At 43.5% G+C, this 26,403-nt stretch overlaps 1 protein-coding gene and 1 long non-coding RNA gene across 2 annotated transcripts; one reads left to right on the top strand and one right to left on the bottom strand.

Moving 5' to 3' along the window:
- The first annotated feature begins 4,244 nt into the window (after window positions 1–4,244).
- Window positions 4,245–5,771, top strand: LOC146583718 (uncharacterized). The gene is made up of 4 exons (XR_014893202.1): window positions 4,245–4,934; window positions 5,026–5,088; window positions 5,182–5,244; window positions 5,361–5,771. It is a non-coding gene; the product is annotated as an uncharacterized LOC146583718 (long non-coding RNA).
- A 10,545-nt stretch (window positions 5,772–16,316) lies between these two features.
- Window positions 16,317–18,205, bottom strand: LOC146583717 (uncharacterized). The gene has a single exon (XM_085281181.1). It carries the CDS (start codon window positions 17,697–17,699, stop codon window positions 16,968–16,970), a length of 732 nt encoding a protein of 243 aa, XP_085137307.1. The 5' UTR covers window positions 17,700–18,205; the 3' UTR covers window positions 16,317–16,967.
- Window positions 18,206–26,403: the final 8,198 nt, after the last annotated feature.

The raw sequence follows: 26,403 nt of genomic DNA, 5'->3' as shown, positions 1-26,403 counted from the left end.
ATCGAACAATATAAAATTTGTAATTTATTTGATCAACTTTCCTTCTGACGATGCTGTCTGTGTTGAGCGCTCAGTGAATCTGCGTTCGACTACTCCGCCTAGGCTGCACTGTCAAGGGCAGATCCACTGAGCGTTCAACACAGACAGCATTGTCAGAAGGAAGAGCGCAGGGCAAGCTAGCGAGACAGAAGTTAAGCTCTCCTTGCAACATGGACCTCCCCCCCAATTATTTTGGTTTTCATGTGACGTATGACCCTGAAGGTAAGCGTGTCATGGACTAAAGTAAAACAGTATGTTCAATTACATGGGTGGGAACTAGTGTGTTAGCGCAGTTAGCTCGTTAACGTGTTGGCCGTCTAGCCCCATGCACGGGGCGATCAGGGGTAGCTCGTTAACGGAGATTTGCCGTGTTGTGGCGTTAACGTCATTTCAATGAGATTAACGCTGACAGCACTAGTGGGAACACAACGAATATGACTGCACATTTACGCCGACATCATCCTAGTGCAAAGACAAGTGGAAGCAGACAAAAACAACAAGCATGCATGCTACAGACTTTACCCGAGTCGTTTAGACAGCCGTTAGCACATGATTCTCCTTATGGGGACCTGATATGTTTAATATTGTGGCAAGCTCAGACAAGGAGGAGACGGAGGTGTCGTTTGGTCTTGCTTCCCGTGAGCTAGCCAGGGAGCACAGCCGTTTATTAACATCTGCAGAAGAACACTGCCGCTAGCTAACTGCTCAGCGCCGCAACAGCAACAACAACAACAACAACACACAGGGCGCCCTCTGACCCTGGAAGGACACACCGTCGCAGCGAGAGGGCGTCACCCGTCACTATGGCAACATAAACAAAACATAACTGTACAAACAGAACCCCAAAAAGCCCTGAACCGCTACAATATGCTGCTTAGAATATAGCCCAGAAGAAGCGTATAGTATTTCTTTTATTTTGGAAAGAGCCATTTCTCTGTAATAAACTCTCTTTTCCAAAGATGAGTGATTCCTCAATCAGATACAGGGCTCGCAAAATCGCTAGCCCGACGTCCCGGGGCTAGCGATTTTTCCAGTTGGGCTATCAAAATCTATCTTTGCCCTGCCCGTCGGGCTATTGTAGGAAGGAAAAATATATGTCAATGCTTTTGTATTCTTTCGGAAATGTAGCTGGGTAATTACAGTATGTCATTGGCATCGGTGAGCCACTGTCAATATGTGACATATTGAAATCGCGTTTGAATTTACGCTTGTTTTTTGCTTTCACTTTGCAATCGCGCGAACTGTGTATAGAGAGCGACAGTACTGATTGGTGAGTGATGATAATTTGCGCACCATTTCCTCTGACATCGTCTTATCAATCGTTAGCTTACTATGCAAACATGACAAGTGAAATCTCCCGCAGCAAGCTTAAACATATGAGAGATTGATCGCGCAGAGAATCGCTGACCGTTATGTGTGTGTGTATAAAAGCAGCAGGATATATATTTTAGTTCTGCTGAGCCAAATGAGACAGGTCAGGGTGAAGAAGTGACAGCCAAAGAAAAGCTTACCACAAAACGGAAAAGTTATGACAAATCAGACTATAAGGCAAAAAGAAAGTGCAGCTTTATGCTTTCATGGACAAAAGAATTTCTGTGGCTGCAATATGACGAGCTATATAACCGGGGCTGCACATAAGTGGTCCGCAGGTGCGCATTCGCTGTCAAAATAAAAAAAAACGCGCACAAGATATGAAGTTGCAACGCGTGTTTGCATACATACGATTTTCTGGAGGAGGACAGACATTTGTTTAGAACTCTTAAAGATGTCGAAGAAGCAAGCTCCTTTAAGCAATTACTTTGGTGTTCCTCCACCTCCAAACAAATGTCAGAAGGAGTCCGAACCACAAAAGAAGCACGTATTCTCGGAAAAGTGGTTGCAGGAGGTGAGCTGGCTTCAAACAAATGATGAACGCACAGAGATGTGGTGCAGAATGTGCCGTGAAAATCCCGCTCTAGCAGACAAAAACAGTGCTTTTTATATGGACGCAAATGCGCGTTGCAACTTCTTATCTGGTGCGCGTCTTTTATTTTGACAGCGAATGCGCACATGCGGACCACTTATGTGCACCCGTGTAAATAACATAATGTTCTGCCGGGTGTGTTGTTGGTTTTCTCTCGATTTCTGAGTCGACAAGCGCCTTTGTTACTGGGACCAGTCATTTTAAGAAAGGCCCCCATTAGAACCCATGAGAAATGCAAGAAATGCATTATTGCTCAGTCTGCAATATCTTTCCCAGAACAAACACCAATTGCAAATAACATACTAAAAATAAACCTGAAAAATCTGTTTAGAACAGCATACTATGTTGCAAATAGTGGCAAAATTTAGCAGTCTTTGCAAACTTCAAAAAGCAAATGGCCTAGATCTTGGTTCCACTTGTCTCTTACCCGTGACTTCAGTGGAAATTTCAAATTCAGGATCTGACACAGACTGATTCATGTCAGTAGTAATACGATGGCACCTATCCAAGATGGCGGCCAACTGAACGATGGCACCTATCCAAGATGGCGGCCAACCAAACCGGTTTGAGAACCGGTTTGACCGGTTTCGTGCGTGTGCGCATGCGCGTTCAGTAATTCGATGGCACTAGTCCAAGATGGCGGCCAGCCAAACCGATTTGACCAGTTTCGTGTGTGTGTGTGCGCATGCGTGTTCAGGTGTTGAAATACCACAGGGTATCAGAGGGGTTATATGAGTTTATGTGTTTTTAACGGGGTTTTAATTTAATCAAACCATAGGGTTTTTAATTAAACTATTTTTTCACTTAGGTGTATCGCAACATTCAGTTATGCATGTGTTCTTAAAAGCAATTCTTTGTTTCTTGTTTCATTCTTGGCGGAGTGGAAGCTGTTTTGGTTCACAGTGCGCCTTAACAAAGAGGGTGTGCTCTAGTCAAAAGTGTTGGTAATAGTGTTTTAATCACACTAATTTTCTAAATCTGACAATGTCTCAGCTTGCAGTGAGGCATGCATTTTATTTTATAAATGGCACAAATGGGAATTTCTTCTGAATGGGTGATGTCAGCATGTTCACAAGCGTTTCATTTAATCAAACCCCTAGTTTTAATTTAACTAGTTTTTACACATCTACTGGGGTTTCTTTCCAGGGTTGATGCGATCATTTTATTTAAAAATCGGGATTTCGGAATGTTGAACTAAGAGTGAGACAAAGCCAGCCAGCTAGTTTTTAACACAGTAAATGTTACAAATAGCATTCAGTCCTTTAGAAAATAAATGCTATAAGCAGCCAGTATCGCCCAGACCCGCTCCAACTTTTCAACAGCTGGCTAATTGTTTGAATTTGTTCAGGATTGTAAAAGCCCACTGCGGGTATCACTTAGTTGTTGAGAGTACCATGCGAACAAGGGCCCAACCTATTGTTTAAAGTGGCCAGTATTGGCTCTTTTTGTAATTCCTCGACAAGGTAAATGGGGCAGTTGGTACCAGTCGGGTGGTGACCCAGCCTATTGTCTGAAGTATCGGCTCCTTTGTAATTCCTTGAGAAGACAAAAGCCCTGTAGGGTCTCATTTAAATTGATTGGAGACATCTTGTTTCATTCTTGGCGGAGTGGAAGCTGTTTTGGTTCACAGTGCGCCTTAACAAAGAGGGTGTGCTCTAGTCAAAAGTGTTGGTAATAGTGTTTTAATCACACTAATTTTCTAAATCTGACAATGTCTCAGCTTGCGGTGAGGCATGCATTTTATTTTATAAACGGCACAAATGGGAATTTCTTCTGAATGGGTGATGTCAGCATGTTCACAAGCGTTTCATTTAATCAAACCCCTAGTTTTAATTTAACTAGTTTTTACACATCTACTGGGGTTTCTTTCCAGGGTTGATGCGATTATTTTATTTAAAAACGGATCAAACGGGCCATTTCTTCTGTAAGGGGTTTCATGGTTTCAGAGTAGTTTTTAACACAACAGATAGTCGCAAATAACATTCAGCCCTTTAGAAAATAAACGCTACAGTGATACTTCTAAAACACGCTGCACACAATGTCACCTTTTCCCCCAAAGCAGCCAGTATCGCTCTTTTCAAACTAATCGTCTTTTAAATACACTCATTTTGTGATTCTGGTGTCACACCATGCACCGATGCAAGCATTTTATTTATTTAAAAACGGATCAAACGGGCCATTTCTTCTGTAAGTGGTTTCATGGTTTCAGAGTAGTTTTTAACACAACAGATAGTCGCAAATAACATTCAGCCCTTTAGAAAATAAACGCTACAGTGATACTTCTAAAACCAGTCGCCCAGACCCGCTCCAACTTTTCAACAGCTGGCTAATTGTTTGAATTTGTTCAGGATTGTAAAAGCCCACCGCTGGGTATCACTTAGTTGTTGAGAGTACCATGCGAACAAGGGTCCAGCCTATTGTTTAAAGTGGCCAGTATTGGCTCTTTTTGTAATTCCTCGACAAGGTAAATGGGGGCAGGTGATACCAGTCGGGTGGGGACCCCGCCTATTGTCTGAAGTATCGGCTCCTTTGTAATTCCTTGAGAAGACAAAAGCCCTGTAGGGCCTCATTTAAATTGATTGGAGACATACCTTTCTTTTTGGAAACACCCACCCTATATAAAAAACACGCTCAGAGCCCGATACCCTGAGCCATTTACGCCTCAAGATTCGCTGCAGAGCACACCATTTTCTTTGCGATCATCAACACTAACATCGTTCTTTACAACATGGACATCGTAAACGGTAAGTAAAACAAAACCTATTATTGGATTTTTAAAAAGTGTTATGTTAACATATTATAGGATATTCAAACTATCTTTTTTTCCTAAAACAAAAGCTTAATTTTTAGGAGTTCGGGAGAACGGCCCAGGACCCTTTTCTTTAGAAACGGGCGCTTTTACAGCTGGAACTAGTTCTCTAACAGGCACAAGGTGTGTACAGCATTACTGGATTTTTAAACGTATGTATGTTTTAAACTAGCGATTGTTTTAAATTATGTAATAACGTTTTTGTTTGTTCCAGGGTTAACAAACTGAGCAGGAAAACATTCAGACACCGCTACCACAGAGCCCTACCTTACATCAGGTGTGTATACAACGGGATGTATAGTTGTGTATTTTTTTTTAAAGGGGTTTAAACAATTACAAATGTTCTAAACTGACCGTTTTACACCTACAGAGCCACGCCAGAGAACCGGGTGTGTGGAGAAGCAGGACCATCCCGAATAACGCACACTACAAGGTAAGCATAGGCATATATAAATTAGATAAAAAGAGATAGAGAGGGAGACACGCTTATTCAGTTTGAAATGGGTACATGTATAATATGTTTTAACACATGTCTATCTATCTTCACAGACTGCAGAACAGCACCCCTCCTCATAATGATCAGGACACCATACGATTCCAGACGTTTTTGGAATGTTTAAGCAGTATCGACCTCCCAGAACAACAAAAACCTGGAGCTTTGTGCAACAGTGGAGAGTCAGAACCGATCTTCATCAGCGAACCTGCAACACCCCCGAGTGAGTGGCTACCACGCGATTTCTCTGATGTTTTTGAGTACAGCATGTCAGATTTTGATCTAGTTCATATACCCACCACCCCAGAATGTGTCAGAAATAGCGTTGATTCACACATAGATTTCGAAGAAGACGGCATAACAGACTCTCAAATATCAGCGGCGTATGATGCTTACATAAAGCTTCCAGACGCTCAGCCTGCTGAACAAAGTCATATAGCTTCAATAGCTTCAATAGCTGATAAATTATGTTTGATTGAAGCTAGACTCAATCAATACCACCAAGAAGCACAGGTACAAAGGCAACAGTTTACCAAACTCATAAACAAAGTGTGTAGTACATTAGACAACATCTGCAGCAAAATTTCAAGTCCCTGACTTTTAAAATCCAGACCATGGACCCTCCAAATAAATTATTTAAACATAATAACGGAACCTCCACTCCTGTTAGATGTTTTGACTTAGAGACTTTTATGCAGTGGGCTGAAGAAACAGATAAAAAATTAGACGATATTATAGCTAGACTTAATAGGGTGCCTGCATCAGCCTCATCCGATACACATCCTTGTCAGACTGTTCCTACGTCTGCTATTGCTGATGGGGCTATTGTTGCTAATAATAGTGATAGTACAGCTGGTGTTGCTCGGGCCGTTGCTGTTACTGATGCTAACCATATAGCTTGTGCTGCTGGTGATTTTGCGTCTGATGCACAATCTAGCCGGGTCACCTCTGCTGCAGCTACTGCAGTTGTTATTGAGCCCGTTGTGCAGTCTGGGTCCGGCAGCCGCTCTCAGTCACACATTAGAGAGATACCTAATTTTAATGCTCGCGAATTGCGTGAACGCCTTGATTTTAGGGGTATAAGTCTCGATCATCCAGAACAAGTGCCGGCGCGAGTGCGCGAGTGCTTAGCCAATGTGATAGACAGAGCTGTGGCGGGATCCCAACAGGGCAGTGTTCTAAACGTGGTCCTGCGTGGCCCCTCGCTGGCTTCAGATGTTCAGGCTGTTTTAAACGCTGATGATCGGTATGATCCGGAGCTGTTTCTCGATCAAATTGCACAAGTTATGCAGAGTAATGATGAATCTATCGGTGATGATGAATTAGAGTTTATTGTCACGGTAGCTCAGAACAGTAGTGGCGGGTCTCGCTTAAGACTGGCGCACATACCTTATGATGAGATTCTCTCAAAGAAAGGCAGACATTTATACACACCAAACAACACAAACAACAATTTGTGCTTCTCCCTATGCATAGCACATTCATTAAACTCATCATCCTCTGAGCATGAAAAACTTGCTACAGCTAAACAGATGCATGCTGAAGTAGGTCTATGCGACACACAGCAAGTATCATTCTCTGATGTCGGTAAATTTGAGAAGCACTTCAACATTAAGATTGTAATCTATTACCACACAGAAGGGCGTAAACGCCTGGAATGTTTTTACACACATGAAGAGCCAAACCCTAACACGTTGATGATGTATCTCCATAATCAACATTACCACCTGATTTTAAACCCGACCGCTTTTTTGGGGGGATCCTATGTGTGTAATTTCTGTTACAGTATATATAATACACCATTACAGCACAGCTGTAAACATAGATGTAACACATGTTACACACTCTGTCAACATCACAGGGGACCCACAGTGAAATGCAACGACTGTAACCGCATCTGCAAATCACAACACTGTTACCAACAACACAAATTACCTGAATTAAAACACAACATGATCCCCTGTGATAATATGAAACATTGCATGCACTGTGGCACCACATATAGAGAATCCAAGAAATTGCCACACAAATGTGCGCAGCCTAGATGCGAGCACTGCCGCGAACCTAAATTAGCAGGAGACTCCGACCATCAGTGTTTCATACAGCCTGTTGAAAAACAGAAGCCTAACGATAAATACATTTTATATGATTTTGAGACGCGGTACCACAACGGTAAACACGAGGCTAACTTTGTGTGTGCGTCTGATCTGAAGGGCAATAAGTTCACATTTAATACATTAAAGTGTGTGGAGGCGTTTGTGCAGCATTACAGACGCCCAAGGTTTCGTGGGTACACTTTCATAGCACATAATGCATCTGGCTTTGATAACTACATACTCCTCGAGTACTTTGTCAGACAGAGCATAACACCTAGTGTCATAATGAGCGGCAGCCGTGTGATTTTAATGCATGACAGGGACTATGACCAGCGGTGGATTGATTCGTTCAGCTTTTTGCCCATGGGCCTTGCCAAAATACCCTCTGCTTTAGGTTTTCAAGACCTGCAGAAGGGCCATTTCCCACACAGGTTTAATACGAGGGATAATGAGCGTTATGTGGGCCCGTACCCAGACCCCTCCTTCTACGGCTATGAGCACATGTCTGAAAGCGATAAGGTGCGATTCATGGAATGGTACCAGGTTGCCTCACAGAATCCCTTTGATTTTCAGGCTGAACTCAGGCGTTACTGTGTTAACGATGTTGATGTCCTGCGTAAAGCATGCATCATTTATCGTGACACGCTACTGGGTTGTACTCAAGTTGATCCATTCATGTATACCACCCTGGCTGCATTTAGTATGGGTGTGTATAAAACGCTGTTTCTGCCTAGAGACGCGCTCGCTCTCACGTATGAAGGGGCATACGTTGAGCAGAACAAGACGTTTTCTAACGTCTCTATTGAATGGCTTCAATATGTGTCCCACACCACCAACAAAGTGGTAAAACATGCTCTCAGAGGAGGCGAACAGAGGGTTGGACCGTATTTTGTGGACGGTTTTGACCCCACAAGTAATACAGCTTATGAATTTGCAGGATGTTTTCACCACGGTTGTGTTAAATGCTACCCCGAGAGTGAAGTTAATCCTGTCAGCAAAGCATCCTATGGACTGCTGCATCGCATGTTTTGTGACAAAGTTGATGCACTGAGATCACAACACAGTGTGAGCGTAATAGTGATGTGGGAGTGTGAATGGGCTGCCTTGAAGCAGACAGACCCTGCAGTTGTGGCTTTCATGCATACGTACAGAAAGCCAGAACGCCTGAATCCCCGAGACGCCCTTTTTGGCGGTCGCACAAATGCTCTAAAGCTGTACCACAAGACTGCTTGTGATGAAAAAATATTTTACTACGACTTCACCAGTCTCTATCCCACAGTGCAGTCTAAAAAAGACTATCCTGTAGGACACCCTCAAGTCATTTACACCAACTTTGACAAGCTAGAAAATTATTTCGGCTTTGTTAAATGCACAGTGCTCCCACCTAAGGGTCTTTTTCACCCCGTCCTACCCTACAGATGCCATGGAAAACTGATGTTTCCACTCTGCAGCATGTGTGCTGAAGACCAGAACCAGCATACTGCATGCGGGCACAGTGACAGTGAGCGGGTGTTGAAAGGCACATGGGTCTCATTTGAGCTTGAAAAAGCTGTTGAGAAGGGATACAGGGTTCTTGCTGTTGATGAGGTGTGGCATTTCCCCAATAAGACCGACACATTGTTTAAAGACTATGTGAAAGCCTTCCTAAAACTCAAACAGGAGGCCTCGGGGTATCCTGAACATGTGAACACACCTGACGAACAGCAGAAGTACATAGACGAGTATTATGAGAAGGAGGGAATAATGCTAGACCCATCCAAGATTTGTGTAAATAAAGCTGTTCGTAACTGTAACAAGCTGTTGTTAAACTCGTTATGGGGTCGTTTCAGCATGAGGTCAAACATGGCATCATCTGAGCTCATTACAGACCCTTCCAGATTTAGCCAGCTAATGTTTAGCGACCAGTACGACGTGCGTCAGTTTTGTTTCATCTCTGACGACGTCGCAATGGTGCAGTGGCGCCACGCTGATGGTAGAGCTTCCCGTGTGAAGGACGTTAATGTCTTTGTCGGGGCCATGACCACTGCACACGCCAGACTCATGCTGTATGATTTGCTAGACAACTTGCAGCAGCGCGTGCTGTATTGTGACACGGACAGTGTCATTTTCACGGCACGCCCTGGCGAGTGGATGCCTCCTCTAGGTCCGTTTCTGGGGGATCTCACAAGTGAATTAGATTGTGGAGAGGATGGTGTGGAGGATTACATAGCGGAATTTGTTTCCGGTGGGCCAAAATGTTATGCGTATCACACATCGCTAGGCAAGACCCAGGTCAAATGTAAAGGCGTCACACTGAATGCATTAAACTCGAAAGTTGTCACCCACGACTCCTTGAAAGGTTTAGTCCGCAAGTTTGTAGCCAATCAGACATCAGACGCACACCTAGTTGCCGTGTCTGATAGCATCAGACGCGATAAAAAGAAGCTTCATTTGAAGAATGAAACCATTGTGAAAAAAGTTAAAGTTGTTTACAATAAGCGCCGTGTGCTCCCAGACTTCACAACCCTTCCTTATGGATTTTAAATTAGAACAGGGGTTTGACGCCCGGTTGCAGCATCCGTTCAGCATGGTGGTCAGCGGTCCCAGTAACTGTGGCAAGACTTTTTTTGTTAAAAACATAATTGAAAACTCTTCCAGGATTATATCATGCAGCATTGATAACATTGTGTATATATACTCATGCTGGCAGACACTATATGACCAGCTTCTTAAGATAAGAAACATAAACTTTGTTAACGGTATACCCGAATCTCTTGCTGATGACACCCTTCTGCCTGCAGAAAAGAACAATTTGTTAATTATAGACGATGTGATGAACGATGCAGCTAACAATTTAGAAGTACAAAATGTGTTCACAAAGTATGTGCATCATAGGAATTTGAGTTGTATATATCTAGTTCAGAATTTGTTTATTCAGGGAAAATCCAGTAGAACCATTTCCTTGAACACTAATTACCTAATATTGTTTAAAAATCCGAGAGATAAATATCAGGTTATGCTTTTAGCCAGGCAAATGTTTCCGGGTAATACTAAATATTTTATAGAAGCGTTTAATGATGCCACATCGACAACATACGGGTATCTTTTAATAGACTATAAAGCTAAGACCCCGGACTATTTAAGACTCAGAACAAATTTACTGTCAGACCGTCCGGTTGTTTACATTCCAAAACAAAAATCAGCAAAGAGGTGAGAGGATGTCATCACGCATGCGGAGGAATCTGTCTCTGTTGGAGATGATATACAGGGCTCCTCCTACTCTACGCAGAGTTATTATTAGTAATTCAAACTTAGATTTTATCAATGCATTGTGTGAGATAGCCTTTAATGTATTGCATGGTAACATTCCACTGACCAATCAGCAGTACAAACAGCTAAAAAAGAAAAAAACAATAATCAGACTGATTGCAGACAAAAAAATAAAATCTTTGAAAAAGAGAAAGACAATCAACCAATCTGGAGGGTTTTTACTGCCGTTATTAGGGGCTGCAATCCCTTTCATAACCAGTCTGATAGCAAACAGGTGAAAATGGAACATGTGCAAAAGATGTTTTTGGTACCCCAACACCAGTTGGACTTAATAAAGCAACAGCAGCAGCAGCAGCAAACAGGCACCATCAGACAACAGTCTCAGAACGAGTTGGACAAGGAGATGTTACAAGTGTTACAAGATTCTGACATAGATGTGTATGAGAAGGCTAAAAAATACAGCGATATTCTCCAAAGATACCTCACCCTTGTGAGACAAGGTGCCCGTGAAAAGAATGTACTGTCTTTATCATTACCTGAACAATTTAACAGGGATGTGCAACCCCAGTCGGCGGACACATTGCCTGTTCATGGTGATGCCGGGGTGCGGGATCTTGTTGCGGAGAATGTTTTAACACACATACCTAAAAGGAGTAGGAGGAATGCAGAACTTATTCTATCAGCGGTGAACCGTTCGCCACACTTGATCTCTTACAATGACAAAGGCGAAATTGTTGTTGATAAACAAACCATCCCTGGTTCACACATTTATGATCTAATTAAAGCCGTCACAACCACACACACACCTTCTGAGGGTTTGAGACCTATCGGTTGGACAGAGTTTTTAAAAGCTTTCTCAGATTTAAACATACCGTTATCAGCCATATCTAACACAGGCATACGTAAGACCGTCGCCTTGTATAAAACCGATCACACACTGTCTGAAGACCGTGGTTTTTTAAAACACACACCAAAAAAGAACACCCCCGGTGGACCGCTGCGACATAGTACACTAAAAAAAATAAAGAATAAAAAAAACAAAATAAAGGGGGGTCCTGTAGAGTGGTTGGATTTTTGAATTCAGGTTTTTTTTCTTATTGCAGAAATTGTTTTTCTGCTAAAAATATTTGCTGTTTGGTGTTTTTCTACTGTTGTGTTTTTTTTTCACTTATTGCTGCTAAATTGTTTTGTTTTATTTTCTTTTATTACTGTTAAATATTTTATGTCTTTTATTACTGGTTAATGTTTGATTTCTTTTATGTTTAAACAAAGTATGTTATGAATCTATATATATATACGAGATTTGATAATAAATACCATTGACTCGATTAAATCATGCTCTCATGTTGTTTTTATTATTATTCTCATTAGTACATATCAGTATCCACATTGCACACACACATAATCACTGCATACAGCAACAGGTTGTATGTTGTTGACAAATCGACACACCATAGCATCATTACAAATTAAATCAGACCCATACATGTTAAGCAGGCGGGCATAAGATACACCATTTTGCATATGATATAAAAAAAATACACAATGTTGACCGCATGTGATGGAGAAGTCGTTCTGCACTTGTTTTCCTGAATATAAAACAGTGGAGCCGTTTTTTAGAAGAAACATCTTTATTGCTGGGGGAAAACTGTCTAACGAGTGACCAAAACTATCAAAAAAATAACCGCGTCTGTCTCTCGAAATATAAACAGCAAGCCAATGTTCCCCTGGCATCGTAGAAGGGTGGGTGTTTACAATACACATAGCAGGGAGTCTTTGAAGCCGTTCAGTGGTTAGTTGGTCATAGGCTAACACGCCTAGGAAATGTGTGTTTTTATTGATAATGCCGCCGACCACGGCTGATAGTTCTATAGTGTTCATGACCGTTTTTGTCTCAATAGTAGTCCAAGAGCACCTGTCTCATGTTAGATATTTCAATGACTGAATCAAATACAGAATAACACAAGAGGTTCACTGTACGGGGTAGTGGATTTCTGAAACGGGTTTCCAATCTCACGTTCCCAGTTTTAATTAACGACACATTCCCTGAATGTCCTTCGTCAGCTTCCAGATTGAAACAGAATAAAGTGTAGCCGTTACCAAAGTCGTCACGTGTTATGGCCAACGATCTGTCCTTTAAATGTCTCCCTGTGGTTTGTATCAGCTGGTAAAATTCTCTGATATAGTGTTTTCTCTGGAAATTTGGCTGGAATGGTTTAGCAGGATAAGCCTGACTATCAGCATATAAAGACATAAATTCTATATCGCAGTTTTCAAAATGAAATGGATTACGCTGGTAGGAGCCTGTGTATGCTTCATTGTCTATGAATGCAATGATGACAAATTTAGGTATCCTACCCATAAATAAATTGTCATTTGTTGATATTCTAGCCCCTGCAGGTATGGAGAAGGTCTTTAAAGATACTCTGTCTACCGTGTATTTTGCGTTTGCATGGTGCAATGCCTTGCTGTGTGCAAGTCTGACGCTAGGTGATACACTAACTTTCTTGACAAAGAGACTGGCTGAGACAATTTTAACTCTGTATGCATTGGCATCCGCTGTCATGAGAGCAAATTCGTCTTTAGAGCGCACAAATTTCAGCGACAGGTCGATTCCATTAAGTAACAGTTTTTCTTGAAAAAACAGGTCTGCATGTACTGGTGCAATCAATTCAACAATACTACTATTTGCTGTGTAGCCACCTCTGGTCATCAGACCCTGGTTCTCTCCTTCTATAGATGTGTCATTCATGTGTGATGCTGTATCCTTACAGAATAACCCGGTGCTGAACTGTGTGTCTAAAGTGTCCTTATTATAATTGATAAGACATTCTATCACACCTCTGTATGGATATGTATTGGATGATTGACTAATGAGCCGGTCTCCCAAATTAATATCGACTTGACTAAATATGCTGCATCCAGGATAATTAATAAATCCTACATTAGCGTCCCTAGCCAGGTTTGAGCCATCAGCGTTTGTGATTCTCACCCGTGTGTAGATATATGAGTCATTTAGATCCAGGTAATCTTCACCCGACGATGAGATGTAAAACTCGATCGGCCCTCCATCAGTGATTGCAGATACAGGTGGGATTTCAATAAATGTACTTTTCTCAATGCTAGTCTGTGTGTATGGGACAGTAAAAAGATCGAGCTCTGTTTTTACACATTCTCCAGAATGACTGTGTAACAGTGCCATTTAGAATATGTCAAGCGCTGCAGTTTTTGAACGAGTGGTTCTGGGTCTCTTCACTCTGCGTGACGGTGTCCGTTTGGTGGCTCTCCTGCTAGGTTTTGTGGTTTTACGCTTTTTAGACAACGGCTGCCCTGGGGGTGGGGTCTTAGATGGTTTGGGCGTATACACATACAAGCCGTTACCGTCCTGCTTAGTGGTTGAGGGTCTGGTTATGTTGGTTATGACATCAGACACTATGCCCGATGCGGCTGTTTTTAGGTGTGGTTTGACTATGCTGACTCCTTTTTTAAACAGCGGTACTGCAAATCTAAACAAGCTACGGAACAACCCACCCAGACCTGTCCCATATTGTGTACTGGTCCCAACATACCCTCCGAGCTCTCCACCAGCCTGTGATAAGTAGTATTTTACATATTTTGAGTCATCAGAGTTGTAGACGGCCATCCTTTTTTTTTCAAAAATGCTGTGTTATCGGTCGGAAGTGTAACTTGACAAACACTTTGCCGTATAAAAAGGGTATGTGTTGATTTCGATCGTCTTTCAAATCAATTTCTATGTCGTCGATTAATGTCTTTGACACAGGTGTGTAGTGTGGGCTGTCAAATTGTAGAATAGGCAACCGGCGGTCATCGTCTGTAATATTTATAGCTCTTAATAGCCTCGCGTGGGCGTCACCCACAAGCTGGTAATCAACGATATCTGCATAAATAAAGATGTTATATTTTCCCCCGTATATGTCTGCGGGGTGCGGGGCATATGTGTTTTTATAATGAAGTGCAAACGGTTCTCCTGTTTTGAATCCTAGGATTTCCGCCAGTCTCCCTCTAAATGTGAGAATAGTCCCCCTAGGCCCCATAACACAGGCATGGTTACTAACGGCGTTGTACTGCATTTTAATGTCTCCAGTGGCTTGGTGCTGTTGACATTTAAAATTAAATTCTTTTATTATCTGTTCCACAGATGCATAATGGCCCACAGACAGTTCGATCATGGTTATGGCTATGGTTCCATCTTTGACGGGGTCATGAATTTCCACTTCCGAATCTGATTGTGGAAAAGTCCGCCATATGCGTGGGTACTGTATCTCTATAACAGCGACCTCATATGGCTGATCCAAAACAATAGGTTTTGCTAGCTTTGTTCTAAAATTAGATATCTTATTACCTGGGTAAACATGTGATGAAGCATTCGAGAAGAGGCTTACATAGAAGCCTGCATTGTTGTTCTTTTTATTCATGCTTTCTCAGTCTATGCTCAGTGTTGAATGAATGTGTGTAGAGCTGCGTCATCTGAGTTAATTACGCCTCAACGATGTCTTTTTCTGGAATCCACGAATTAAAGCTGTTGGGCCATCCTAGCCATTTCACTAGCACCTGCTTTTTCCGACCCACTTTTTTTCTAGCCAATATGTTTTCAATTTTAAATGTTTTGTTTTCATCAACAACCACACGTTGTATCTCAGGCTCATAAAATGAACCTTTCAATACCTCTCCTGCTAGATCCACTAGTCTGTACACTGGGGGCTGTCTCCCTATACGTTCCTTGACTGTGAAAATCTCATCGGTGTAGGTCTGCTCGTATCCTTTTCGAAACTTTCCTCTCAGTTTTGATATTCGTACAGTGTCACCGATATTAAATTTAAAGCGCAGTTCCCTCTGAGGCCTCGTTTTGTACAGCGCGTTGAAGACCGACTTCTCATTATCCTTATTCACCTCTGCCGGAGCCATTTGGATAGATCTGTGATAAGCATTGTTATATGCTTGTGTGAGATCTGGTATGATATCTACATATCTCCGGGAGTTGGCTGATGTTAAGTACTTCCACATTCTACCCTTGAAGCTACGATTGAATCTCTCGACAATACTGCATTTAACCTCGCTAGCTGTTGAGAAATGCTTGATATTATATCGCTTCATTAGCTGTTTAAAGGTTGCATTATAAAACTCTTTGCCTTCATCTGTTTGTAGTTTCACAGGGATCCTACCCTCACTAAGTATATCTTCAAAAGCAGCTGATACAACAGACCCTGTCTTGTTTGTTAGGCATCTAACCCATGCGTATTTTGAGAATACATCTATACATGTTAGCAGATATCTCACATTATCATTATCTGTCACATATTCACACATGTCAACCAGATCGGCTTGAAACTGTTTGTCGACCCCTGTCACCAATACTCTATTTCTGGGGAAATGGATCCTCGCAGGTTTATGGAGTGTGTAGGTGTCGTCTTGTTCTAAATAATGTTTGACCTGAGATAGTGGAGGTGTTACACCTGATGCCTCCCCTGCCGCTATACGTAGCTTATTTAAACTGGCTAACCCCGCAGGATGGGCTGGATCGTGATATATTTTATGCAATGTGCTTTCCATGATTTACAAACCACAAATGACTATGATGTTGATGTTAACAAGTCTTTTTATTTAATTTTCACAAAGACACAATCACAGACAATGGATACTTGGACACCCCACATTAAACCAGATGTAACCCAGCCCAGTAGTTTCCAATCATGCGGAGCATGGCTGGTTTAACACGGCGGGCGCAAGTACTTGCATCTAGCAGGTGCCCAATGTTGTCATTAATGGCACATACTATATATCGCTCTGATCTCAGTTCACACATGATGTGTTCTGCAACTCTGCGGATTTGTGTTCCAGACCCATCTGCAGTGGATGAGCGTACAAACAGCCGGATGGCAGGGATGAATCGCTCAGTCTGGAGCCTTATCATCACATCATCATAGTAGGTGTCGAAGAAATACTCAGACAATTCCTGCAAGCAGCTGTGTTGCACCTGACTGGGGTGGCCTGTTTGGCATCCGTAACATGTCTCTTGTATAAACTCATTCAAAGCCAACATTAACAGGTGGAGAGTTGCGAGTTTGATGTCGATTACAGTTTCATCCCACAGGTCTGATATGAGGGGGTCCTGCGAGCATTGTGGTGAGGGTGGTGGAGTCTGGAGGGTCGGGATTAGCAGCTCTGTTGATGGTGACTCCAACAGGTCCCACGAGGGCGTGTCATTCTCTGTAAAATGAAAACCACAAGCTCTTAATTTGTCACATAGATACACACTCAACCCCACACACCCGCACATTAAACCTACCAGTTTATTGTTTAGCTGTCGGAAGGTCTTATGATTTTAGGTTTACACAGGGTACCAGGCAAACCAGTCTTCGGACAACTCGCCAGATCGTCAAAAACAAGGCGCTTTCTAATACTCTCGTACGCAGTGTTGAGTCTGTCCTTCTTGATCGCGTCATCAATCTGGCTAAACAGACGCGACAAACCTCTCCAGTCGCACCACTGTATAAAAAACAAGTCCTTAAACCATCTTGTGCGCTCTTCGAGGTTTAGAGGGTATGGATTTAACCTCCAGTTTTCAAGCCCTCTGGAAGCAATAAGACTATCCCTGTCATCACATACACTGAGAAAAATAAAGTCGTCGGGGTTGCGATTGAAACGATCAGCCTCAACCCTGTAAAGCTCAGGGCCTGATGCACTGTTCCACTGGGAAACATACAGCAGCTCTGGGAAACCCACATTGTCCAGGTCCGCACACACTACGGTGCGGAAGAGCTTCCAGTTTTTAGTAGACATGACTTGGGCTTCCCCCCAAAACAATCCCTCACCACAATCTACACTAAGCACAACTGTCCCTTCGGTATATTTAATGGCATACACATACCCTTCGACGCCTCGATATTCTAACTTGAATACAGTTCCATCTGCGGCGTTTCCACAGCGTTGCTTTTTACGTTGAGGACCCCGACTGCATACTCCTGAAGACATACCTAGAGTGCCTATGGCATGGGCGATGTCCTGGCTGGGTGTCATTCCGAGCTCCATAGGTCGATGCGTCGGGGATCCTTAGCGAGCGCGATGTGTCGGTGCTCTAGGTCGATGCGTCGGGTATCCTTAGCGCAATGTGTCGGTGCTCTAGGTCGATGCGTCGGGGATCCTTAGCGCAATGTGTCGGTGCTCTAGGTCGATGCGTCGGGGATCCTTAGCGCAATGTGTCGGTGCTCTAGGTCGATGCGTCGGGGATCCTTAGCGCGATGTGTCGGTGCTCCTCAGACCGTGGCGGTGATGCTCTTAGAATGTGAAAGGATCGCTTTTATACCCACACAACCTAGCACATCCCACTAGGAGGAGTCGTTCCCGCCCAGAGGGTAAGAACACCTGAACACGCATGCGCACACACACACGAAACTGGTCAAATCGGTTTGGCTGGCCGCCATCTTGGACTAGTGCCATCGAATTACTGAACGCGCATGCGCACACGTACGAAACCGGTCAAACCGGTTCTCAAACCGGTTTGGTTGGCCGCCATCTTGGATAGGTGCCATCGTTCAGTTGGCCGCCATCTTGGATAGGTGCCATCGTATTACTACTCATGTCCTACACAGTTCTTACAAGTTCATAGAAATTTCTGTTCAATTAGAACCAAGTATTTGAGTTGATGATTGTAATTTTTATACAATGTTGTAATTTGTTTTTCAACAATTTTTTAATTAATGTTTTGTTTCCTTTACAATATTATACTTTAATGTATAATATTGTAAAGGAAACAAAACTTCAATCAAAAAATTGCTCTCTTTTTTATTCGGGCTAATTACATTTATTTTGGGCTACCAAAAACTGAAGAGTCCCTGCCCGAAGGGCTACCAGGGATTTTGAAATTTTGAGAGCCCTGAGATATATATATATATATATTTTAATTAGTTTTGTTTCAGCAACATTAAATTTAAAAACTGTACTTTTGAGTTAACATATATATTTATAATTTTAATAAAAGACAAATTAAAAAGGCATGAACATTTTTTTTGTATCGAAAAAATATCGAACCGTGACACCAAAGTATCGAACCGAACTGGTTCGATACTTTGGTGTCACCCCTAATATATATATATATATATTAGGGGTGCAACGATACACAAAATTCACGGTTCGGTTCGGTTCGATACTTTGGTGTCACGGTTTGATATTTTTTCGATACAAAAAAAATGTTCATGCCTTTTATTATAAATATATATTTTAACTCAAAAGTACAGTTTTTAAATTTAACCCTAACCCTTGTGCGTGTTTTTTATTTTGACAGCGAATGCGCACCTGCGGACCACTTATGTGCAGCCCTGGTTATTTAGCTCGTCATATTGCAGCCACAGAAATTATTTTGTCCATGAAACCATAAAGCTGCACTTTCTTTTTGCCTTATAGTCTGATTTGTCATAACTTTTCCGTTTTGTGGTAAGCTTTTCTTTGGCTGTCACTTCTTCACCCTGACCTATCTTATTTGGCTCAGAAGAAATGAAATATATATCCTCCTGCTTTTACACACGCACTCACATAAGCTCAACGATTCTCTGCGCGATCAACCTCTCACGTGTTTAAGCTTGCTGCGGGAGATTTCACTTGTCATGTTTGCATAGTAAGCTAACGATTAATAAGACGATGTCAGAGGAATTGGTGCACAAATTATCATCACTCACAGATCAGTGCTGTCGCTCTCTATACACAGTTCGCGCGATTGCAAAGTGAAAGCAAAAAAACAAGCGCAAATTCAAATGCGATTTCAATATGTCACATATTGACAGTGGCTCACCGATGCCAATGACATAATTACCCAGCTACATTTCTGAAAGAATGCAAAAGCATTGACATATATTTTTCCTTCCTACAATAGCCCGACGGGCAGGGAAGAGATAGATTTTGGTAGCCCGACTGAAAAAAATCGCTAGCCCCAGGACGTCGGGCTAGCGATTTTGCAAGCCCTGTATCTGATTGAGGAATCACTCATCTTTGGAAAAGAGAGTTTATTACAGAGAAATGTGTCTTTCCAAAATAAAAGCTATACTATCCGCTTCTTCTGGGCTATATTCTCAGCAGCATAAGGAGAATCATGTGCTAACAGCTGTCTAAATGACTCGGCTAAAGTTAGTAGCATGCTTGTTGTTTTTGTCTTTGCACTAGGATGATGTCGGCGTAAATGTGCAGTCATATTCGTTGTGTTCCCACTAGTGATTTCAGGTTAATCTCGTTGAAATGACCTTAACGCCACAACACGGCAAATCTCCGTTAACGAGCTACCGCCGATCGCCCCGTGCATGGGGCTAGACGGCCAACACGTTAACGAGCTAACTGCGCTAACACACTAGCTCCCACCCATGTAATTGAGCATTGCACGGCACATCCAACATACTGTTTTACTTTAGTCCATGACTCGCTTACCTTCAGGGTCATACGTCACATGAAAACCAAAATAATTCCAAACGCCAGATCTGAATGGGGGAGGTCCATGTTGCAAGGAGAGCTTAACTTCTGTCTTGCTAGCTTGCCCTGCGCTCTTCCTTCTGACTATGCTGTCTGTGTTGAGCGCTCAGTGGATCTGCGCTGGACAGTGCAGCCTAGGCGGAGTAGTCGAACGCAGATTCACTGAGCGCTCAACACAGACAGCATCGTCAGAAGGAAAGTTGATAAAATAAATTACAAATGTTGTATTGTTCGATACATATGCGTACCAAACCGAAAGCACTGTATCGAACGGTTCAATATCGATACGAATATCGTTGCACCCCTAATATATATATATATATATATATATATATATATATATATATATATATATATATATATATATGTATTTCCCGTAGTGCTGCATTAACATCATCTAGCAGACCTGAGGGTACTTCACGTAATCTTGGTAACTGGCTACGGGGGATCCAGGTTTCAAGCTTGGCCATGATCCTATTTTTCAGGTCAGTTCCTCTCGCACTCAACGATCCTTCTCCTATCGCACTTGGGGCTATGTACCCAATCTCGGGTGGGGGTGATGATATCGCCCCCCTGACCTGGCGTCCTGACTCCTCCTTGCCGTAGCATTTGTGTTGTACCTCGTCAATCTCTAGCTGTGAGAGCAGTCCCTTCTTTCGAATGTTGGAACACTGAGCTACTAGTTGTTTCGCTGTCATTGTGGATGTTGGGTATCGAAGAATCCATAGGTCCCTCATCCTATTCATGTAGCCCCTTCCGCCGGGGTTACTTGCGTAGTAGCATTCCAACAACGCTCTGTTTTCGTCTCTTGCCCACCGATGCCTTCTTGTTCCAGTAGCCCACTTTTCGTCAGGGTGCCCTGGTTCCTCAACACCTGACGCGGACCTTGTTGACTTCCAGATACAGACGGACAAAATGGTGGTGGCTAACCAACCATAGTGGTGGTAGACAAACAGAAGAAGACGGCCGTAGTGATCGATGTAGCGGTTCCGAATGACAGCAATATCAGGAAGAAGGAACACGAGAAGCTGGAGAAATACCAAGGGCTCAGAGAAGAGCTCGAGAGGATGTGGAGGGTGAAGGAATCGGTGGTCCCTGTGGTAATCGGAGCACTAGGTGCGGTGACTCCCAAGCTAGGCGAGTGGCTCCAGCAGATCCCGGGAACAACATCGGAGATCTCTGTCCAGAAGAGCGCAGTCCTGGGAACAGCTAAGATACTGCGCAGGACCCTCAAGCTCCCAGGCCTCTGGTAGAGGACCCGAGCTTGAAGGATAAACCGCCCGCAGGGGCGTGCTGGGTGTTTTTATGTATATATATATATATATATATATATATATATATATATTTAGTCTGTGAACTGTAAATCTGTTTTTCTTTGACTATTTTATTAATATTTTGCTCTTTACTATTTTGTTCTACTGTACCATTCTGCTGAGTGACTGTCTTCTGCTCATCAAATACATTTCATTGCAATGTTGACCCAGTGCTAACTTGCATATGACAAATAAAACTTAAAACTGAAGTGTTAAACATATTGTAACGTGCGGTGGAGATGAAGCCAGCCGCCTACAGCCAGATGCCGGACATTTATTAAAGGACTTTCTCTGCACAAAGCATGAACTGTTTTTATTGGAAAATTACAAGACCAAGCAATATGAAAAAAGTGTACTTAAACAGTGTGGCCTTAATCTATCGCAGAGGTGTGCAGGTGGATAGCGAATGAGCAACAGCTTTTGACTTTCCAAAAGTACTCATTTATTTACAATATCAAAAATAAAAGTGCTACCTCTACCACACATTACACGAGAGCACACACGGGAGCATCCATTACAGGAGGAGTGCGAAGAAGAACAAAAAGGGGATGACACACCAGTCATGAGACAGGAGGCGCCACCATGTGGTGATACACTGCATTACAATAGCAACTATTACATAGTCCCCCTGGTGAGAAAAAGGCTGTCCTCAGCCGTACACAGCTGAAAAAGCACACACCGCACCTAACAGTACCCTATACATAGAGGTTACAGCTAAGATTGGTGCACACACACAGGGCAAAAGACCATTTAAAAATGAAATTGGTGAAAATAAGACGAATATGTACAGTGGAAAATCAGTTTCCTTAGATTTTTCACTTTTTTTTTTTTAAGTAAATGCCAAGAATGAATCTTAACACACTAAAGAGCCATAAAACTGGATTAAGTAGAGCAAACAGAAACATCTTGACTCAAAATAGCAATGCAACAAGACAGCATCAAACAGGTTTAACCAAAACATTTCACTTCAGATCAAGCCTGGTTGTGTGAAAATCATTAGTCCATCTTTTGTTGCTCCAGCCAGACGTAACTCTGGGGCAACGTCTGGCCGTGAAATTATAATGTCCACCAGCAGCTGGGTGCTGGACAGATCTGGGTGAAAGACTGTCTGAAACAGCTCCCACACCAGAAGAAGAGTCAATGTCCGGTAAATCAAAGGGGAATGGCTCAGAGTCAATGTCAGTGTCTGCAGGGCGGCCAGGGTGGGTCTGAGAGTCAGAGTTCAGATCCCCTGCGGTCTCTCTCCCAGCAGGTGATGAAACAAAATGTTCTTTGGAAGTGAGAGAGTCCCAGGTATGGAACGGTTGCATGTTCACAACATGATAAACACCTGCATCCACACCGGAGTCCACCCAAGTGAGCTTGTAATTAACATCACTGAGTCTCTGAGATACACACAATGGTCCCTGAAACAGTGGTGCAACTTTAGCAGTAAAGTTAGACTGAGCGTCTGACCTGGGGTGCGTCTTAACTCTCAAAAGGTCACCAACACGAAACGTGGCATGTCGATGTCTCAAGTCATAGTAATGTTTTTGTCTGTCATGGCTATAGTCCAGAGCTGCTTTGGCGTGGTCATGAGCTTCCTGCAGGGAGGCTCTCAGAGTCTCAGGGTAAGGCACACCCGGTTCATCAACACCTGCTGTAGAAGGCTGAGTGATAAGGTCAAGCGGGGTGTCTAACTCACGACCATAAAGCATCATGGCAGGAGTCATACCTGTCCTGTCATGGGGGGCGGTACGCAGAGCAAAGCAAATCTGAGGGAGAAACTTGTCCCATGATGTGTGCTTATCACCTACATAAGCGCGGATTGCAGTTTTCAGAGTCCGGTTGACCTGTTCAGTAGCATTTGTCTGAGGGTGATATGCCGTAGTGAGTCTGTGCACCGAGCCTAAGGCAGAAACAACATGTTCAAAAAGCTCACTCACAAAAGGAGACCCTCTGTCAGAAATCACGTAAGTGGGTGTACCATGTCTAGCAAAAATGTCAGTGACGAATTTACCAGCTGCTACCTGAGATGTAGCTTCTTTGACAGTGCTGGCTTCAACCCATTTAGTCAACAAACACGATCAAATAAGCATTACCAGTGGGGGTGCGGGGAAGTGGCCCAACAAAATCCACACCCACATACTCCCAGGGTTTCTGGGGGACAATGGGAACCATAAGACCAGCTGCTTTTTTCTGACTTGGCTTGGTGAGTTGGCACACTGAGCATGAAATCACATAGCGTTTCACATCAGCTGCCATTTTGGGCCAGAAAAACCTAAAACGCAGTCTAGCCAATGTCACACCCAAGTGACCTGCTGTGGAGTGGTCGCGGTAATAGTCCAGCAAGGTGCCTCTCATGGAAGTAGGGGCAAATAGTTTCAGCTCTTTCAAAGGGTGCAAAGGACATGTGGACTTGGGTTCTCTGTAATACAAAAGAGAGTCATACACAACATACTGTAACAAGGTGGCACTGTCCGAGCTGTTCAGAGAGTCTGCTTCAATGTCTCTGAGGAGTGGACCTGTGACATGATCGTCTAACTGCAGCTGTCTCAATTGTGAACGGTCAGCCAGAATGACGGGGGGCAGAGTACGAATGTCCAGGCTGCCCATAACAGCATGATCTGGTAAAAGATCAGTCGGCCTGTCACAGGTCAGAGGCAAAGGGTTGCGTGACAGTGCGTCGGAAACTTTGTTTTGTGCACCCGGTTTGTGCACTATTGTGAAATCAAAGTCCTGCAAGCGAAATGACCAGCGGGCGAGTCGGCCCGTTGGGTTTTGACGAGACATGAGCCACCTGAGACTGTTGTGGTCAGTGAAGATAGTAACATGAACACCTTCAACATATGGGCGGAAGTGTTCCAGGGCCCATATCACAGCAAGGCACTCCTTCTCTGAAGTGCAGTAGGGTAGTTCAGCTTTGTGAAGGGAGCGACTAGCAAAAGCCACAACATACTCACGACCCTTGTCATTCTTTTGCATCAACACTGCCCCAAGACCCATGTCACATGCATCAGCGTGAATGGAAAAGGGGGGGTTGAGGTCTGGGAATGACAGGATCGGGGCTGATGTGACATGGTCCTTCAAAGTGTCCATGGCCCTTCGACAGCTGTCATCCCAGTGGAAAGCATTGTCCTTTCTGGTGATGGCGTGAAGAGGTTCAGCATGGCAGGCATAATTCTGAATGAAGCGCCGATAATAGCCAGTCAAGCCAAGGAACTGACCGACGTGTTTCACCGAGGTTGGGGTTACAAACTCCTTAACCGCCTTTACTTTGTCTGGATCGAGCTTAACACCTGATGATGTGATGCGGTACCCGAGAAAGGTGAATTCATCGAGGCAGAATTGGCACTTTTTGAGCTTTAATGACAAGCCAGCAGCCTAGAGTCTGCCCAGCACCTCCTCAAGATCCACCAAGTGCTGTTCAAAGGTAGGTGAGGTGATAACAATGTCATCCAGGTAGACTGCGCATGTTTTGTAAATGAGGCCAGCAAGCACAGAGTTCATGAGTCTCTGAAAAGTTGCAGGTGCGTTGCAGAGCACAAAAGGCAGCACCCGAAACTGAAAGAGACCCCAGTGAGAGATGAAGGCAGTTTTAGGCTTCGAGTCCTCTGCTACCGCAACCTGCCAATAGCCTTGCGCTAAGTCCAATGTCGAGACAAACTTTCCCCGTGCCAGAAAGTCCAAAGACTCATCTACATGAGGCAGGGGATAAGAGTCTTTTCAGGTAACTTGGTTGAGCCCTCGAAAGTCCACACAAAACCTTGGTTCCGCGGCAGCTCTATTTACAATGACTACAGGAGCTGCCCAAGGGCATGTGGAAGGTTCAATGATGTTGTCCTTCAACATTTGTTGCACTTGTTTGTCAATCACACGTTTCTTAGCAGGTGATGTGCGGTAGGGTGGGAGATTGACAGGTGTTGCATTGCCAGTCTCTATGGCGTGCTCAGTGAGAGCCGTTCGACCAAGTTGACCATCAAACAAGGAGCTAAACTTGCTGAGCAGATTGAGTAAAGCATCCTTGTTGTTCTCTGAGAGACTTGCTTCAGACAGTTTGGCTGTTAAGTCTGAGCGAATCAAGTCCAAAGACATCAGTGTTCCAGGTGAATGTGAGTAATCATTTTGAAGGTCCTCTTCATTGTCTGCGAGTGGGCAGGGGATGTCCTCAATGTAGACTGTTCTAGTGGGAATGTGAATAGAAACAGAAGCTCTTGCCATAAAATCCATTCCCAGAATGAAAGGAGAGGACAAATCTGGTATTATTGCAAAACGCTGGTAAAGGTTTTTGTTCATGAATCCAATATTGAGCCAAATAGCACCGTCAGGGATACAGGGCGCATTATTGGCGAGGTTAACTGCAGGACAATTCCACTCACTTGTTTTTCTAGGGTAAGAGTCATTTACTTGAATGAGATCTGTTCGTACAGCCGAGAGGGAAGCACCCGTGTCGAGGGTAGCATCCACAGATGAAGCATTGAAGTTCACTTTCGTTCTTAGTGGGGTATTCCAGTGGACTTGTGAAAAATTGTCTTCCAAGTATCCAAGACTGTGTCCACCCTGTAGTGAATCGGGCGTGTGAGGCTCCGTTAGTAACTGGGGGAAGGTTGGCCTCTGTGAAATGTCCTCCCCTCCTGTAGTTTCCTGACTGCCTGTATTGTGGCTGGAATGTGGTGCTGCTTAATTCCACCTTTTCATGGCCAGGGTCAGATGGGCCAGGTACCAGCAATGGCTGGACTGGGCCATGCCTAGCGGTGTTTGAGGCTCGTTGTGGCAAATGAGGTTGGGTGTTACAGTTTGGGCAGGTGCGTGTAGTGAACCCTGGCTGAGAGCATTTGAAGCAGTAAGGTTCAGGCTTATAGTTGTCTTTGCCACATAAAGCAGGCTGTGGTCTTTGTGGTCACTGAGTGAAGCTCATGAACACGTAGCAGCAGGTCCATTACAGAAGTGACATTAGCACCATACAGGGCAACTCTGTATTTTTCAAG

The sequence above is a fragment of the Mchenga conophoros genome, linkage group LG1 (assembly GCF_057382185.1).
Source record: "Mchenga conophoros isolate Kocher_MC1m ecotype Shallow Benthic linkage group LG1, M_conophoros_male_GT1.1, whole genome shotgun sequence".
In the NCBI taxonomy this organism is placed as follows: Eukaryota; Metazoa; Chordata; class Actinopteri; order Cichliformes; family Cichlidae; genus Mchenga; species Mchenga conophoros.
Note: the sequence above shows the minus strand (reverse complement) of the source record. Positions and strands in the feature narration are given on the sequence as shown.

Coding starts and splice junctions, on each gene's coding strand:
- LOC146583717 (XM_085281181.1), bottom strand. CDS start 17,699: ATGGAGCTCGGAATGACACCCAGCCAGGACATCGCCCATGCCATAGGC.